An 18525-nucleotide genomic window follows, 5' to 3' on the forward strand; every position below is an offset into this window, starting at 1 on the left:
CGAAGAAGCGTTTGCACCCGTTGCTTACGTACGAGGTCATGCGAGAGGGAGCTTAAGAGTTTCGTTCATCGCAGGAAAAGGAAAAGTAGCATGACCAAGGATTTCGACATTACCAACTGCTGATAACAGTTAACTGGAGAAACGGTCCATAATCAACTTCATTCATGAGAGGGAACCGTTATGTAAAATGCCTGTTCCGGATGTCAAGAAGATTGAAAATTTAAATATTTATTTAAATTTCATTTATTTGTTTATTTGTCATTCATTTGGTTGTTATTTGTGATTCATTTTAATTGGTTGTAAATTTCTTTAAGATTAATTAATCTTAGAGAGGGAGAATGTTTCAGTATGTTTAAACCATTACTTTGGACTAATAATAATTAGAAAATTAGTTAGTGCAGATGTCAAGTTAGATAGTTTTTCAGTCGCTATCTAATTTGTAAACAAAGTTAGTATTTTAAGTCTCTCCCATTAAGCTATTTATATAAAAAATTGATAATTGTCAGTGTCAGTAGAAAAAGTAATAAAAGTTGGAAAATTTGTAAAAAGAACTAAATTTGACTGCATTTCTCTTATTCAGTTGCAACTAACCTAGTTTGATTGGTTTTTACTTCGAAACCTGGCAAGTTAAGGAGTAGAACAAGATAAAGTAGTTAATCTAAAGTAAAAGATATATTGTCGAAACAACTACCAATCTGTCAGTGATTTCTAGCATTGAACTTTTGAGTAAGTCTTCTTGGGAACGGTTGACAACTTCATCCTCACATAGTTCGTCAAACATGGCTTTCTTCTTCCTTTTTCTTTTCTCCTTAAATTCTTCAGATACGTCGCGTCGTTTAAACTAGCAAGAAACTTAGCTTCATCAAACTCTCATTTAGCAGACAAGCCAAGTATTTAAGCTGCCTGACTTGTTCGATTTCTTCTGCAGCTATATATCAAACTCAGAGAACCTAACCTAACCTCTATATTCGTTGCTTCAGAGCTTCACTTGCAAGAGTTAGATTATTTAAAAACTGCATCTGCCACTATCGCTGCATAATTGGCATATCTGATACTGTTAATAAATATGCCGTTTACTTTAATACCCTTATTAGAGTTTGCGAAGGCTTTTTCTACATATAAGTTAATCAGCATTGGAGAAAGTATACAATCTTGCGGAAGACAGTTTAGGTTTCCTTTCGATTCAAAGGTACCAGATAGCTGTTTCTGTCTGTCGACGTCTTCAGTGGGGCTTCATGAACACACCTGAATTGAAAAGAAAACAAACTGAGTATTTAAGTAAAATATAATAATAATTTTATAATCTACTTTTAGGACATCTCATAAAGAGAAGATAAAAAGTCCGGATGCAAAATTTATTAAAAATAAATAATAATTTAAATTAGAAAGACAGAAAGACTTTCTGTCTTTCTAAGACTTTGTAGGAAAGAAATGAATACGTCGAAAGACAGAAACAGACTCTTTTTCACTTTTATCTTTACTCAGATTGTGAGTACTAGTGAGTATATTTCGGAATTTTTAGTGGTTATACAGCTAGCTTTTTTAGTGGTTATACATGCATAGATGCTAACGACTATTGACATTGATTTTATACAGTACAGTGCAAATGTCTGGAATAAATTCATTATTTCGGAAGCCAACGACTTTAATGAAAAATCCTGAAATAAGTCCATTTTTAATTTTAAATTATGACTTTTTGACATATATATCATACTAGTGGCGTCATCCATCTGGGAGTGATGACGCAATCGACGATTTTTTTAAATGAGAATAGGGCTCGTGTGCTAGCTCATTTGAAAGGTTATTTAATTCTCTATTCAGTAATATAAACATTTACATAATTATTTATACAGGGTGTCCTCGAAAAATTATTTTGAACTAAATTAATTTACACAAAAAGAAGAATAATATAATATGTAATTTATTTAATTCAAAATACATTTTATTGCTTTCAAAAAACACAACAAAACGTTTAGTTTATAAATTTTTGCTAAAATGCAATGTTTAAACTGCCAAGAGACAGATGGGTGGCAGCTTGAACATTAAAATTAAGCGAAAAGCAATGTTTATTTATCAAAAAACTTTTTTCTATTTTCTGACAGTAGCAAAGTGTATTTTGAATTAAATAAATTACATACATTCTTCTTTTTGTGTCAATTAATTTAATTCAAAAAAAATTTTCTTGGGCACCCAGTATAAATAATTATATTAATATTTATATTACTGAATAGAAAACTGAGTAACTTTTCAAATGGGCTAGCACGCGACCCCTATTCCTATCTAAAAAATTCATCGATTACGTCATCACTCCCAGATGGATGACGTCACTAGTTTGATATATATGTCAAGAAGTCAGAATTTAAAATTAAAAATCCTGTTTCAGGATTTTTCCTTAAGAGGAAACAGTAGCGATCAACAGGTAGCCAAAACGCGTTCCAAGATTGCGGCTGTAATTTTGAATATTTTTTCGAGATATTTGGCACACGTATTCGTAATATAACAAAGAATGGCGGTACAGAGCCCAATTTGAAAAATATATTAATATGTGGAAATTACTCTGTAATTAAATGCAATATTGAAAAAACGAGCCTGTACCGCCGTTAAGAAGAACAAAAAAATACACTTTCTTCAAATAAACTTTTTTATCCGATGCCTAGATTTTGTGTCATTTTGGAACTACTAAATTTTTTTATTTCATTAGTAGTTCCAAAATGACACAAAATCTAGGCATCGGATAAAAAAGTTTATTTAAAGAAAGTGTATTTTTTTGTTCTGCTTAATGGCGGTACAGGCTCGTTTTTTTAATATTGTATTTAATTACAGAGTAATTTCCACATATTATTATATTTTTCAAATTGGGCTCTGTACCGCCATTCTTTATTATATTACGAATATGTGTGCCAAATATCTCGAAAAAATATTCAAAATTACAGCCGCAATCTTGGAACGCGTTTTGGCTACCTGTTGATCGCTACTGTATCACCTTAAAGTCGCTGGCTTCCGAAATAATTAATTTATTCCAGAAATTTACACCATACTGTATAAAATCAATGTCAATAATAGCCGTTAGCATCTATGCATGTATAGCAACTAAAAAGCAAGCTGGTTTCAACACTTCTGGTGTCCAAATCTGTTAGTATTTGTAAATGTACTGTTTTTCCAAACCCCAACTGAGTTCAACACCCTGGTGTCAACACACGCTAGCATCTGTAAATGTACTGTTTTTCCAAACCCTTACTGATTTCAACACCCTGGTGTCTACACACGCTAGCATCTGTAAATGTCCTGTTTTTACAAACCCTAACCGATTTCAACACCGCGGTGTCTACACACACTAGCATCTGTAAATGTACTGTTTTTCCAAACCCTAACTGATTTCAACACCCTGGTGTCTACACACGCTAGCATCTGTAAATATACCTCCCGGGAACTTTCCCGTTTTAGTACAATATTTTGTATTACCGTTCAAGTTAAAGGAAAAATTAATTTTTGAATTGTAAATTTATTTTAGATATTTCTGCTATCCAGAGAAAAGCTATATAATCATCGGTGGTCTAGGAGGTTTTGGATTAGAATTAGCCGATTGGTTAGTACTAAGAGGAGTCAAAAATTTAGTACTTGTCTCAAGAAAAGGCGTCACTACAGGATATCAAAGTTTAAGAGTCAGGTAACCTCGACTATACTCATTTTTGACAAACTACACGGACTATTTTTCTTTATTTTCTATATGGCCAAAGTTATTTATATTTGTTTATTAAATGAGTATTCAGTAAAAAATAAAAATGCTAAATTATTTAGCGGTTATAAAATGGTTGGTAAAAACCGGACTTCAGATAAACCGGAAAACAAAAATACAGTTGAGTCCACGATTCTTTACCCGTGCGTCATCTTAATCTTAAAGCATACGAAATAAGTCGGAAATCTATTCCACACAACAGCAAGTGACAGAAAGTAGCTACGGCTCAGATCACGGATTGTATTATAAAATTTGACGTTATCAAAAAAATAGAATGTAAAATTTTAGTTTTGCTTTAAAATGTTGGTGCAGAGTTACAGCCATATTTAAAGTAACTGAAAAAATTAGTTTAATATCATTAGTGATATTAAATATTTGTTAATATAAATAATATTTGACAATAAAGTATTTTCTTTTTGTTATTTATTTCACTTTTACCACCTTTTGCGGAAACTAAACAAAACCATTCCTTAACTGTGAATGAGGTTAACTTTGTATGTAAATTAGTGGCAAAATAAAATACACTTACCACAAAATTTCAAAATCCAATATAAAATTATTTGTGAAAACAACTGTTTGTGTAATATAAATAACTTCTAAAAGCAAAAACAGGACACAAAACAGCAAAAAAAATTCAACAAACTGACAGTGACAAGTAAATAAACCAGAAACGTCACAAATTGTTCTTGAACTATGAAAACGTCCCCAAGCTTGTTTTTTGTGTCTATCTCTTTTCAATGTACTGAGTCTAGAGAGTTCAGAAAAATAACATGTGTCTTTACTTAATAACAGGCGGTAGCTGGCTTGTCTTTAGTTTCATGCGTGGAAGATAATGATGCTAGATAAAAAGTATGTGTTTTATCTCACCAGGTATTAATGACGCACAGGTAAAGAACCTGGGACTCAAGTGTAATAATCGTAGATTATAGGCAAAAAACAATCTATCGCACGTACCTACATCCAATGGCGAATTTTTAAGCATTAGATATATTTGTATAGTTTGGTTTACTTATAACCAACAACCGGTTGACTGGCACCATTTAATGTCCAAATGAGAGAGCATAGATTAAGATGGTTCGCGCATCTTCAACCTCAAGGTGTTATTCACCGATATGAAAAATTGCTAATTTGTAAGTTCCTGGAAGGTGTAGGAGAGGCAGAACAAAGAGGACCTGAGCCGAAGATTATGCAGGACATTTTTGTATGAATACGGCCGGTTTGCGCTCGACCGTTTTGCGCCCTTACCTGAAATCGACCGGTTTGCGCTTTGCAATTTTCATAATAGAAATATCTAACTACTATAGTTTCCTTAATCGGCCAATTTGCGCTCTCTTGCAATATAATTTTAATTTCATTCTACAATAATAGTCTGGTGAACCTAGCTGACTCAAAATCTGTGGGGAAGGAGGAAGACCCAACCCTTCGGTCCTAACTTAAATTTCGGGTATTTCCGTCTTTAGACATTAATTTTCGTAATATTATCAAGAATCACATTCTTCAGTGAGATATTAAATTAAATTTAAATGTTAAAATAAAAGCTTATCGCAATTTTTACTATATCTACAGGCTACAAGCAAGTAATTAAAACAAAATTATCCATGTTTCTATATGTGTTTCTATAATGAGAATTATAAAAAAAATAGGCATTGAAATCTAAAAGCCGTGATTTTTTTTAGCATTATAAAGTGAGTACAAAGACATACATAAGATTTTTTGTGTTTCCACCTTCCAATTGCTGTGCACATCATCTAGACTATATCCATTTTTTTTATAGTTTTATGATTTTTTAAAACTAATTTTACTAGACTAACCGTTACCTGATCGTTATGGTAGAATAAAATTAAACGTCGATTACAAGAGAGCGCAAAACGGTCGATATAAGAAAATAATTAGCTATACATCTCCATTAAGAAAGTGTTAAAGCGCAAACCGGCCTATTTCAGGTAAGGGCGCAAAACGGTCGAGCGCATACTACACCAGGGAAATAGGGCAAAAATACACCATGTTCGGGACACTTGAGCAGCCAGGTTGAAAATAGGTTTTTTGGGTACTATATACCTAATACATTATAAATACAAAAATGCCCGTCACAGTTTTGACGAGAAATTTAGTTATTAACAAATAAGGGTCAAAAATGAGAGTCTTTTCGTTTAAATCGCTACAGGTAAAAATAGGGTAGTTAAATGTCTTATTTATAATATTTTTCTTTTAGTAGATGAGCCAAGGTTTAAAATAGCGTTTTTTAAATTTTGATTTGATTATTTGTTGCTTCAGAGATTGCAAAATAAAACTAAAATTTCTAAAATAAAAAATTTGCTATAACTTTTGCAAAAATGAATTTAGGACTTTCATATTGCACGAAAAGTTTAGTCAAACAGTCCATACAATGCACAAAAAATTTTAAGACGATGCGTCAATTAGTTTAAATTTTATTCAATTTGTTTATCCCAAAGAGCTTTTTTTTCGCAATGTTATTGTTCAGAAAATAATAATGATACAGGAATTCTGTGAAAACAACATGAAAGAAGAATAGTGATGTTCTCAACGCATTTAAAAAAATCATTAAAAAGTTATTTTTGTCACTCAGAAAACATTTTACTAAAATGGAGTCATTTTTTGGCTTATAAACAATTTGAATAACTTTGTTAATATTGACTGTAGGCTGAAACTACAATGATATTTGAAAAACTGGTATTTTTATACGAATTTTCAAAGAAAAACTTTTCGCCTAGGTTAATTACGGTCAAAGTTAGCCACTTTTTTTATTTAATTGACGGCTACTTTGTTTATAACAATTAAGCAACCTAACTAGAGCCATTTTGAAGTTGAAGATAAATAGGTTATGTGTAAAAGTTTGAGTAATCTTTGAACCTCAACAGAGTGGTTATTAAAGCTTTAAAAATGGCGTCCGAACGGAATTAATTGGTGGTCGGTGGAGGGGAATTACTAAAATAAGTGCAGTCAAAAAATGAAACTGATTCTGCAAACATATGCGGCGATTAATAACGCTGGAACTTGTTGATGGATTTTGATCATATTTTTTTTTAATTTGTATGTACTCGTAGTCTTATAGATTACGTTATGTACACACAACCCCACCTAACATTACAAAATGTTAGGGGGAACTCCTTTTATCACTCAGGGATATGAAAAATAGATTACGACCGATTCTAAGACCTACCGAATATACATATATATAATTTCATAAAAATCGGTCAAGCGGTCTCGGAGGAGTATGGAAACTAACAGTGACAGGAGAATTTTATAGGTGTAAATATATAGATGGGTATTAACAAATAGGGGTTGATGATAGAAGAGTGAAAATTAAGGGTTGCATGTATTTTTCAATTCTACATCATATAAAATTAAGGTAGATAATTTTGTCAAAAAGAAATAAAAAAATGTCAGGGGGCAACCCCTCTTATAACTTATGGGTATAAAAATAGATTAAAACCTCTTCAACGTCCTACAGGATAAACGCGTAAAATTTTATAAAAATCGGCCAAGCCGTTTCGGAGTAGTATGGTAACTAACACTGTTACAGGAGAATTTGATGTATATAGAAGTAACTGCGAATTAAATAATAAAAGTGGCTAACTTTGAACCTAATTAACCTACGCAAAAAGTTTTTTTCTGAAAATTCGTATAAAAATACCAGCTTTTGAAATTCTAAAGTAGATTTACTCTATAGTCAATATTAACAAAGTTATTTAAATTGTTTAGAAGCCAAAAATGACTCTATTTTACTAAATGTTTTTCGGAGTGATAAAAACGACTTTTTAATGATTTTTTTCTATACTTTAAAAAGATAACTATTATTCTTGCATGTGGTTTCCACAGAATTGCTATGTCATTATTATTTTCTGAACAATAACATTGCGAAAAAAAAGCTCTTTGCGATAAACAAATTGAATAAAACTTAAACTAATTGACGAATCGTCTTAAAATGTCTTGTGCATTATATGGAATGTTTGACTCAACTTTTTGTGCAACATGAAAGTCTTAAGGCCATTTTACCAAAAGTTATAGCACATTTTTTATTTTTGAAATTTTAGTCTTATTTTGCATTTTCCGAAACAAAAAAGTATTGGACCAAAATTCAAAAAGTGCCATTTTAAACCTTGGCGCATCTACAAAAAAAAGAATATTATAAATGAGATACTTAATTACTTAATTTACCTGTAGCGATTTAAACGAAAAAACTGCCATTTTTGAACCTTATTTGTTATTAACTAAGTTTCTCGTCCGAACTGTGACGGGCATTTTTGTATTTATTATGTATTAGGTATATAGTACCCAAAAAATCCATTTGGAACCTGGCTGCTCAAGTGTCCCGACAAAAAACCATATTTCTCTGGACTATACCGGCCGACACCTTTTTGAATATGACAAGGGATTGATATTGGTATGATACAAGATAGAAATGTATGGAGAAACTTAATTAGGAAAGCTGACTCCGTATGAAAATAAAGGCAAAGGAATGAGGATGATGATGAAAATACCTCTTCCTCTCTTCCAAAACCAAATTCTTCTAACTTATTTTATATAATACGTAATGAAATAGTATTTTATTTCTGTTCAGTTATTGTTATAAACTCTAATTAGCAATAATTGCTTTCAAGCCTCTGGAAATCGTATGGTGTCCATGTACATATATCTCAAGACGACGTTTGTACCGAAGACGGTTGCAGAAATCTACTGGAATCAGCCAATCAGTTAGGAGACGTCCACTCAATCTTTAATTTAGGTGTTGTTTTGGCCGATTCAGTTTTTGAAAACCAAACTCCGGAGACTTTTAAAACGTCATTTGGTCCAAAAGCCGTTGCAACAAAATATCTGGATAGGATATCCAGAGAAATGTGTCCAAAATTGGAGTAAGTACTTATTATAAATTACTTTTCTTAATAAATTATCTTTAATAGGAAATAAGCCACAATTTTACCAAAAAAATTATTTAATTAACGTTTCGAAGCCCAAATCGGGTTTCGTTGTCAAAATACAAAATACTACTAAAATAAACAAAAATGTTGTTGCTCATTTATATTGGCAATTCAGACGTATATTATGATCATAAAGAAGACTTTAAAATGATATCGCCAATATTTATGAGTTGCGTTCCTGGGATGACTTTACTAAAAGATAGTTCATTCGATTACATGAAATCAATCCCAACTCAAGAATATCCAGAGAATATCAAGAAATAAACATTTTTGTTTATTTTAGTACTATTTTGTATTTTGACAACGAAATCTGGTTTGGGCTTCGAAACGTTAATAAAATCATTTTTTTGGTAAAATTGTGGCTTATTTTCCATTAAAGATAGTTGATTATAAAAATGCCACAAGGAAATAGCTTCATAACAGCATTACCTTTCTTATTACGAAGCCTATCTAGATTTTGGCCATCAGCTTGGCTATCCTAACTTTATTTGCTGCTATTCGGAATAATTAGGTTGTAAATGTATTGAACCGCTTTCTCAGGGCCTCTCTTTCCACATACTTTCCTCTGAAGAATGAGTTGCAACAAGTTATACAGGGTGTCCAGAAACTCTCCGACAAACGAAAACCAGAGATTGCTCAGCTAATTTTAAGACAATTTAACCCCATTCACCCAGTCAGAAAATGCTTCCTAAGGGAGCTAGAGCTCTTTAAAGATGGCGTCTTGTAATTAGTTTTTTTTTAATACCTCCAGAAACTAAAACTGGTACATTTATTTATCTTTCAGAGATAAATCGATTCCATGAGTTGCGAACTTCTAGTACCGGTCATAGACGTCCGGTTTTGGGTAGGGTGGGGGTTATTTTATCGCATAACTTTTTTGTCTTTAACTTTTCAGCATTTCTGATACCGGATTATTAAACTGTGAGGTATTTTAGTATTAAAACATACTCTTGATGTAAGTCACTAAGATGCACCGTTTTGTAGAAAAATCGATTTGAAAATTTTTCGTTTTTTGAATATGAAAAAAATTTGAAATTTTTTTGAAGTTATACTTCTTTAGGCGCGATTGAGATTGAGGGTGAATTTATATTGATCCGCGCGCATGCGCACACCGACAGTTTGGTATTAGTCTTTATACGGGCTCTGATTGGGTGTTGAAATGATCTGTTAATAATTGAGGCGTTCTTTACAAAAACCCCATATGTCACTTTTTACAACATCGGAGATATTTAAAAAAAAGTTATTTAATTGAACCCTATTAAGTTTACGGAAATTCTCAAATTAGTGATTTATTATTTTGATGATTACACACAGTTTACAATATAAATAACATTATTTTTTCCTTTTTTTTATTTATGAAGGACATTTATTCATTTGACATATGGGGTTTTTGCAGGAATTTTCCATTAATTTATAGGAAAAACGATATTTATAGTAATAAACCAAAATAAAAAATGAACGAAAAATGGTGTTTACTTATAAAATCACACAACACTACTATTCGAAGGAACTTTAACCTATAAAAACCTACTGACAGCCAAGCGATAAAGTTTCCCGCAAAAACACCAATAGTCATTAACAAAGGGAATTGCGCTTGACATATGGGGTTTATGCGGAATCGCCTATACTTTTGTCGCTTATATTTTGGACTACTGTAACTTTAATGGAAGTTTCTTACGCAAGGAACGTAGGTAATTAGTCCTTCAATCCATAGATGGCATAAGTCCATTTTCGGAAAAAAAGGACTACTGGGGTTTTTGCAAAGAACGCCTCAATTGTTCAATATGGAGGTTATCGGTAAACAGAAATGTTGTATAATATATTAGTTTTTATTGTTGTGAGGACAGAAATAAAATCAAATTTAAAATTATAGTATAGTTTTGAAAAGCCACAGGTACGTAATTCTAAATGTTTCAGTTGTATTCCAATAAAAAATTATCTTCATATTTACCTAGTACTTGCTATGCTATACTCCTAGTAGGCAATGCTTTAATTTACATAATCTGATTACGAACAAACTTTCTACAAATTTTCGTCTAATGTATCGTTTTCTTACTCTATATATTGTTGTATTTTAATTCGACAAAAATCAAACTAATAAAAATTCATATAAACAAAATGTCAAAAAGATGTTCAGTTTGTCTATATTCCCACATGACGTAGACGCGAAGGTGGTGCAGTTTGAAATCACTCCGACTCTCGTACGGCGGGATACACGGGAAGTAGATTCAAGCCCAATGCAAGTTATAATTTTTTTATTTTTTTTTATAGATTTTATGATTGTAAGTATATTATTATATAATTTTTTTCAGAAAATACGTATTTAATTAAAATTTTTGACAACAATTATTGTTCAGAAATCATTTGTGGCATTTTTCAATGTGTTTGTGTGTGTTTTATTCTTTTATTTTTTTAATTTTTGGTATTGTTTTAATAAAAATTTTTGGAAAGTAGTAGAGAAACTGTTTACAGTATATTGATTTCGTTGAAATCATATAATAGAAGTATAACTTCTTACGTGCGTAAAAAGTACACACATTCATTTTTTTTTTAAATAAAACGGTGTATTTTACAGACTTAAAGCAAGAATTACTTTTAGTACTAGAATACATCATAATTTAAAAATCTAATGTTAAAATTGATTAAAAATTAAAGACAAAAATGTTCTGCGATACAGTAACCGTTGACCTACCCAAAACGGACGCCTATGATCAGTACTAGATATTCGCAATTGATGAAATCGATTTATATCTGGAAGGTAAATAAACATACCAGTTTTAATTATTCTAAATAGTTTTTTTCTTGAAAATTTTTTTCAAATTCAAAAAACCAAAAATTTTCAAATCAATTTTTCTAGAAAACGGTGTATCCTACTGACTTAACGTAAGTGTAACTTAAAATGCTTTAAAGTTAAAGAGAAAAGTTCTTCTTCTTCTTCTTCCTCTTTATAAGCAATTCTTGCATCTTCTTCCTCTTGTTCATTGGCGGATTGATACCTCTATGGAAGGTTGTCACTCCATCTTTTGCGCGGTCGGCCGATATTTCTTCTACCGATTGGTGATTTATCTCGTGCTATTTTGACCACACGTGTCTCCCCCATTCTGGTTATATTGTCGTTCCATTCTTTTTTTTCTATTTAGTGTCCATTCGTTTATACACTGTACGTTACATTGTCTTCTAATATCTTCGCTCCTCTTTCGATCTCTCAGTGTATTTTCTGTAATTCTTCTCAGTACTCTCATCTCGGCCGTTTCCAATAGTCTTTGTGTTGTGGCTGTATCGGGTCTTGTTTCTGATGCATATGTCATTATTGGTCTTACACTGGCTTTATAAATTCTTGACTTCATCTCAGTGTTAATATGTCGGTTTCGCCATATAGTGTTATTAAGGCATCCTGCCAATCTATTTGCTTTTTGTACTTGATTTCTCACTTCTTTGTCTAGGTCTCCGTAACTTGACAATGTAATTCCAAGGTATTTTACTTTTATTACTTGTTTAATACTGATACCATCAATTTCTATTTTGCATCTGATTGGTTCTTTACTTATTACTATTGTTTTGGTTTTCTGAGATGAAATTGTCATATTGAATTCTTTTGCTCTTATGTTAAATCTGTGGACTAATCTTTGCAGACTATCTTCATCTTGGCCTATCAATATTGCGTCGTCTGCGTAGCAGAGTATTTTTACTTCTTTGTTTCTCATTCTATAACCTCTTCCTTTGTTGACGTTTTTAATGATTTCATCCATGATTAAATTGAAAAGCATAGGACTCAATGAGTCTCCCTGTCTTATTCCGCTGCCTATATCTATAGGTTCTGTAAGTTGTCCATCTATTCTGACTTCCATTTTGTTATTTTGGTAGATGTTCTCAATAGTTTTTATGATATCTAGAGGGACTTCTCTATTATACAGAAGATGGATTACATATTTGAGTCTTACTCTGTCAAATGCTTTCTGTAAGTCAATCAGACATAGAAATGCTGGTCTATTACACTCTAGTGATTTCTCAGTAATTTGCTTTATGACGAATATTGCATCTGTACACGATCTTCCAGTACGAAAACCCTGTTGTTCATCTGCTAAACTTATCTTCTGATTCATTACGTCTTGTAAGATTTTAGTTGTAAGTTTTAGGGTAGTATTTAACAAGTTGATACCTCTGTAGTTTTCTGGCTGCTTTTTATCTCCTTTTTTGAATAGTAGAATTAGTTCGCTCGTTCTCCACTCTTCCGGTATTTTATTGTGTTTTATGATTTTGTTAATTAATGTTGTTAATTGTTCTGTCATTGCTGCTCCACAATATTTCAGTAATTCGTTTGGTATTCCATCCTTACCTGCAGCTTTTCTGTTCTTCAGCTATTCGAGTGTTTTTAGTACTTCCTGTGCACTTATATTAACATCTTCATTTGTGGTAATTTCTGGTGTTTCCGGTTCTCGCATCATTTGTTCTTCCTCTGCATAGAGCTTTTTTAGGTAGTCAATCCATGTATCCTTTTCTATGTGTTTTGGTTCTACTAGTTCCTTTACCTCCGTTCTTTGACCTATTATAAAGCGCCATATTTCCTTTTGGAGACCATAAAAATCATGTTCCATTTCTTTCGAAAAACGTTCCCAGTGATCATTTTTTATTCTTCTTACTAATGAATGTGTTTCGTTTCTTATAGTCTTATAATAATTGTATGCCTCTTGTATTTTAGTTGACATGTATTTTAGGTAAGCTTTTTTCTACTCTTTACATTTTTCCTTCACTTCTGTACAAAACCATGGAGTTCTTCCTCTTGGAGGCTATTTATTTTTATTAATGTTTCTTTCACCAAGAACTTCCTTGGCTGAGGCTAAGATATTAGACTTAATTTTTGCCCAGCTTTCTTCGACTCCGTCACTTTCTGTGATATACGTGTTGCTGCTTTTTTCCGTTAGTCTTTTTTGGAATAGGTATCTTGTGGAGTCGTCCTGTAAGCTTTCGACTTTAATCTTGGTGGTGTATTCTGCTGTTTTGTTATCACATATATGTGTTTTCATTCTGATTTTGAAAAGTTATGCGGTAAAATAACCGTAGCCCTATCCAAAAGGAACGCCTATGACCGTAGGTACTAGAAATTCGCAATTAATGGGATCGATTTATGTCTGGAAGGTAAATACGCGTACCAGTTTTGGTTTTCCTGCATAGAAGCGTTTTGGAGGTATTTAAAAAAACTAATTACAAGACGCCATCTCTAAAGAGCTCTAGCTCCCTTAGGAAGCATTTTCGGACTAGGTGAATTGAGTTAAATTGTCTTAAAATCATCTGAGGAATCTCCGGCCTTCGTTTGTCGGGAAAGTTTCTGGTCAGCCTGTATATCTGTTCATTCCTCATAATATGGCCAAACTATTCTAGTTTGCGCTCTTTGATGGTGTTAATAATCTCGCATTCCATACCTATTCTAGGTGACAAAGGATTACATATCATCCATTCTATCTGTGTCGCTGTTTGGAATTCAGGAAAATGGCCATATAATTGGTGTACCTCAATTTATATCCCACTACCCAAAAAAGGAACTACTACCAGATGTGAAAACTACCGCACACTGTCACTAATAACACATGCTAGTAAAATCTTGTTGCATATCATCAAAAACAGATTAAAAACCTATCTACGTTACCAAATACCTCAGGAACAAGCGGGGTTTGTAAAGGGTAAAGGTACAAGGGAACAAATCCTGAACCTGAGACAACTCATTGAAAAGTCTAGAGAATTTCAAGTACCTATGACTATATGCTTCGTTGACTACCAAAAGGCATTTGATTGTGTAAGCTGGATAAATTTGTGGTCAATTTTAATAGAAATGCGCGCACCAATGCACGTGGTGACACTTATTAAAAATCTGTACCAGTCTAATATAGCGACAGTACGACTAGATCAGAAGTTCTCAAACCAATTCAAGACCGAGAGAGGTGTTAGACAAGGATGCGTGTTGTCACCTGACTTATTTAACATTTATGGTGAACATGAACATGTCATGAGGATGGTTTTAGAAGGATGGGCCGGTGGAGTAACAGTAGCTGGTAGGAAAATCTCCAATTTAAGATTTACTGATGACACTACACTTATAGCAGCAAATGAGCAAGAAATGTTTGATCTTCTGCGAAGAGTTGAGTACGAAAGCAATAGTGTTGGTCTGTAAATCAATAAAGCTAAGACAAAAATAATGGTGGTCGACAGATTTGACACTATTCAACTGACTAACATATTACAGGAATACCAGATAGTAAACACCTTTGTCTATCTCGGGTCTAGTGTAACTAACGATGGTAACTGTGAAGCAGAAGTTCGGAGACGTATTGGTATGGCAAAAAATGCGATGAGTCGCCTAACTAAAGTTTGGAAAGACAGATCTATCTCTCAAAATATCAAGATGAGACTGGTGAATGCCCTTGTATTCTCAATATTTCTATACGGAGCAGAGACTTGGACACTTCGCACATGCGAGCGACAAAAAATTGATGCCTTTGAGATGTGGTGCTGGAGAAGAATGCTGCGCATACCTTGGACAGCTCATAGGACAAACGTTTCCATTCTAAACCACCGAATGTCAAGAGAATAATTCCGCAATGTAGTAGATGTCAAAAATACAACCACACAAAAAACTTCTGCAATAAACAACCGTGCTGTGTCAAATGCGCAGAACCTCATTACACTAAAGAATGTCCAAGGAAAACCAGAGACAGTAATGTTAAATGTGCTAACTGTGGTGAAAATCACCCAGCAAATTATAGAGGGTGTGAAGTTCACAAACAATTACAAAAACTTAAATTCCCTAACTTGAGACGACACAACGCGAGGACAAACCAAGATAGAACTACAACAGTCAACTATGTGCAACCTGGAATAACATACGCACAAGCAACGCAAGCAGTTAACCAGCAAGCCTCCAACCAAACTACTACACAACATATACCAAATCAAACTAATAACCACACAGACATGTCAGAACTGAAAGACATGTTAGAAAAACTGACGGAACAAATGAGCACTATGCTCAACCTCCTGACCATGATTCTCAACCAGAAATGACTCAGTTACTAAAGCTAGTATTATGGAACGCCAATGGCTTAAGTCAACATGTAGAAGAATTAAAACTATTTATTAACACACAAAAAATTGACATAATGCTGATTACAGAAACTCATTTTACATCCAAAAACCACATCAATATTCCACGATTTACAACTTATCATACACAACATCCCAACGAAAAAGCACATGGAGGCACTGCAATAATAGTTAGTAATAAACTAAAGCACTACGAAATACAAAAACATGAATGCGACTATCTACAGGCCACCAGCATTGTTGTGGAAGATCAACTAGGCCCACTAACAGTATCAGCTATATACTGTCCGCCAAAGCACAATAACAAAACGGAACAGTTTGAAAATTTCTTTAAAACATTAGGAAATAGATTTATCGCAGGAGGAGATTTTAATTCTAAGCATACTACCTGGGGATCCAGAATTATTACCACAAAAGGCAGAGAACTTCTTAAAGCTATAAATGCGACCAATGCAAATTACCTCACCACAAGGGAACCAACTTACTGGCCTACCGACAATGCAAAAATACCTGATCTACTCGACTTTTATATTGTTAAAGGAATTAATGTTAAATTGGCAAAAGTAGAATCTTGTTACGATCTACCCTCTGACCACTCTAGCGTAATCGCGACATGGTATGCACAAATAACAAACAGTACTAAACAACCATCACTATACAGTAACAAAACAGACTGGAGCATTTTCAAGACTAAACTAGATGAACTAATTGACATAAACATCCCATTGAAAACAGAAAGTGACATCTACGCAGCAGTAGAAAATCTTCAGAAATCTATACAAGAAGCTGCTTGGTATGCTACCCCTGACTGCTACCAAACAGAATTGAAAGAGAATTGCCCAACTGTAATAAAGGAAATGATTGCTAGAAAGAGAAAAATAAAGGAAGAGTGGCGAAGAAAAAGAACACATGAGAACAAGGCGAAATTAAATAAAATCACCAAGGAAATTAAACTACAATTGCATAATATCAAAAATAACAAAATACAAGAATATCTTACAGGTTTATCAGCAAACGCAGATAGTGAATATACCCTTTGGAAGGCCACGAGAAAAATCAAACACCCGAAACAACAAATACCACCAATACGAAACCAAGAGGGAAACTGGTGTAGAAATAATAAGGAAAAAGCCGAAGCATTTGCAAATCACCTCACTAATGTATTCCAGCCACATCCCATGGAAGATGGTGACACAGAGGAAGAAATAAATGACTTCCTGGAATCGCCCTACCAGATGGATTTACCTATACAAAAAATCACCACTAAAGAAGTTAGAAATATGATCCAGCATGAAATCAGTCCAAAAAAAGCTCCAGGGTATGACCTGATCAACGGGAAAGTACTGCAGCAATTGACATGCAAAGGTCTGAAAATGATAACGCAAGTATTTAATGCAATATTTAGGCTAGGTTACTACCCAGAACAATGGAAAGTTGCTCAAATTATTCTCATACCTAAGCCAGGGAAAAATAAAACTCAGGTGACTTCATACAGACCAATAAGCCTGCTACCTGTTCTATCAAAAATTTTGGAAAAACTTCTCCTTAAACAATTATCCCCAGTTATAGAAGTAAGGAAACTAATTCCCCAACACCAATTTGGGTTCAGAACACAACACGGAACGATAGAACAGGTACATAGACTGGTAAAACACATCAGAAGTGATCTAGAAAATAAAAGGTATTGTTCTGCTGCATTCCTGGACATTGGTCAGGCCTTCGACAAGGTATGGCATGCTGGTATGCTCTTTAAACTAAAGAAAAACCTTCCTCATCCTTTTTATCAAATCCTAAAAAGCTATATTTCCAACCGACATTTCCTAGTCAAGCAGGATAATGAATACACAAGCCTAAGACCAATAAAAGCCGGAGTACCACAAGGAAGTGTCTTGGGACCGATATTGTACTTGCTCTACACTGCTGACCTACCCACAAGTAACAAAACAACGTGTGCAACTTTTGCTGATGACACTGCTGTACTAGCCTCTCACCATGATCCAAATACAGCATCCAGAACCCTTCAGAAAGACCTTAATAATATACAAATATGGCTTAAAAAATGGAAGATAAAGGCGAATGAGAGTAAATCCATCCATGTAACCTTCACCATGAGAAGACAAACATGTCCATCTGTAACACTAAATGAAACTCAACTTCCACAAACCGATACTGTCAAGTACCTAGGAATCCATCTTGATAGGAGATTAACTTGGCAAAAACACATTTTTACAAAAAGAAAACAACTAGGAATAAAATTTCGAGAAATGTACTGGATCATCGGTCGTAAATCTCAACTATCACTTGAAAACAAACTGCTGATATATAAAACTATATTAAAACCAGTGTGGACTTATGGTATCCAACTTTGGGGGACAGCCAGTCAAACTAACCTAGAAATATTGCAGAGATTCCAGAACAAAGTCCTTAGAACAATGCTGAATGCCCCTTGGTACGTGCCAAACTATGTGATAGAGCAAGACCTCAATGTGCCATCCATAAAAACAGTAATAACGGAATATTACAAAAAATATTCCAAGAGACTAGAATCTCATCCAAATGAGTTAGCCAGCAACCTTACTGATGACCACAATGATGTACGACGCCTGAAGAGATTCAAAGTAGTGGATCTAGCAAGAAGATTCGAATAATCTGTGATAACTAAACTTATTTTAATTTGTTTTAATTTAATTTATGTAAAGAGGGTGATCACTGGATCTCCCTCTACAGGTCAAAATTTTCAATTTTTGTCAAATA

The 18525-nt window shown here is 33.4% G+C and overlaps 1 protein-coding gene across 3 annotated transcripts in view; it reads left to right on the forward strand.

Moving 5' to 3' along the window:
* Positions 1-18525, forward strand: part of LOC114325674 (fatty acid synthase) — a 239338-nt gene that overhangs the window by 176301 nt on the left and 44512 nt on the right. For all 3 annotated transcript variants that reach the window (XM_050646364.1, XM_050646363.1, XM_050646365.1), the window contains 2 exons: positions 3512-3667; positions 8359-8610. In XM_050646364.1, the coding sequence (XP_050502321.1) occupies positions 3512-3667; positions 8359-8610 (408 nt within the window). The remainder of the gene's footprint in view (positions 1-3511; positions 3668-8358; positions 8611-18525) is intronic.

The sequence above is a fragment of the Diabrotica virgifera genome, chromosome 3 (assembly GCF_917563875.1).
Source record: "Diabrotica virgifera virgifera chromosome 3, PGI_DIABVI_V3a".
Taxonomy (NCBI): domain Eukaryota; kingdom Metazoa; phylum Arthropoda; class Insecta; order Coleoptera; family Chrysomelidae; genus Diabrotica; species Diabrotica virgifera.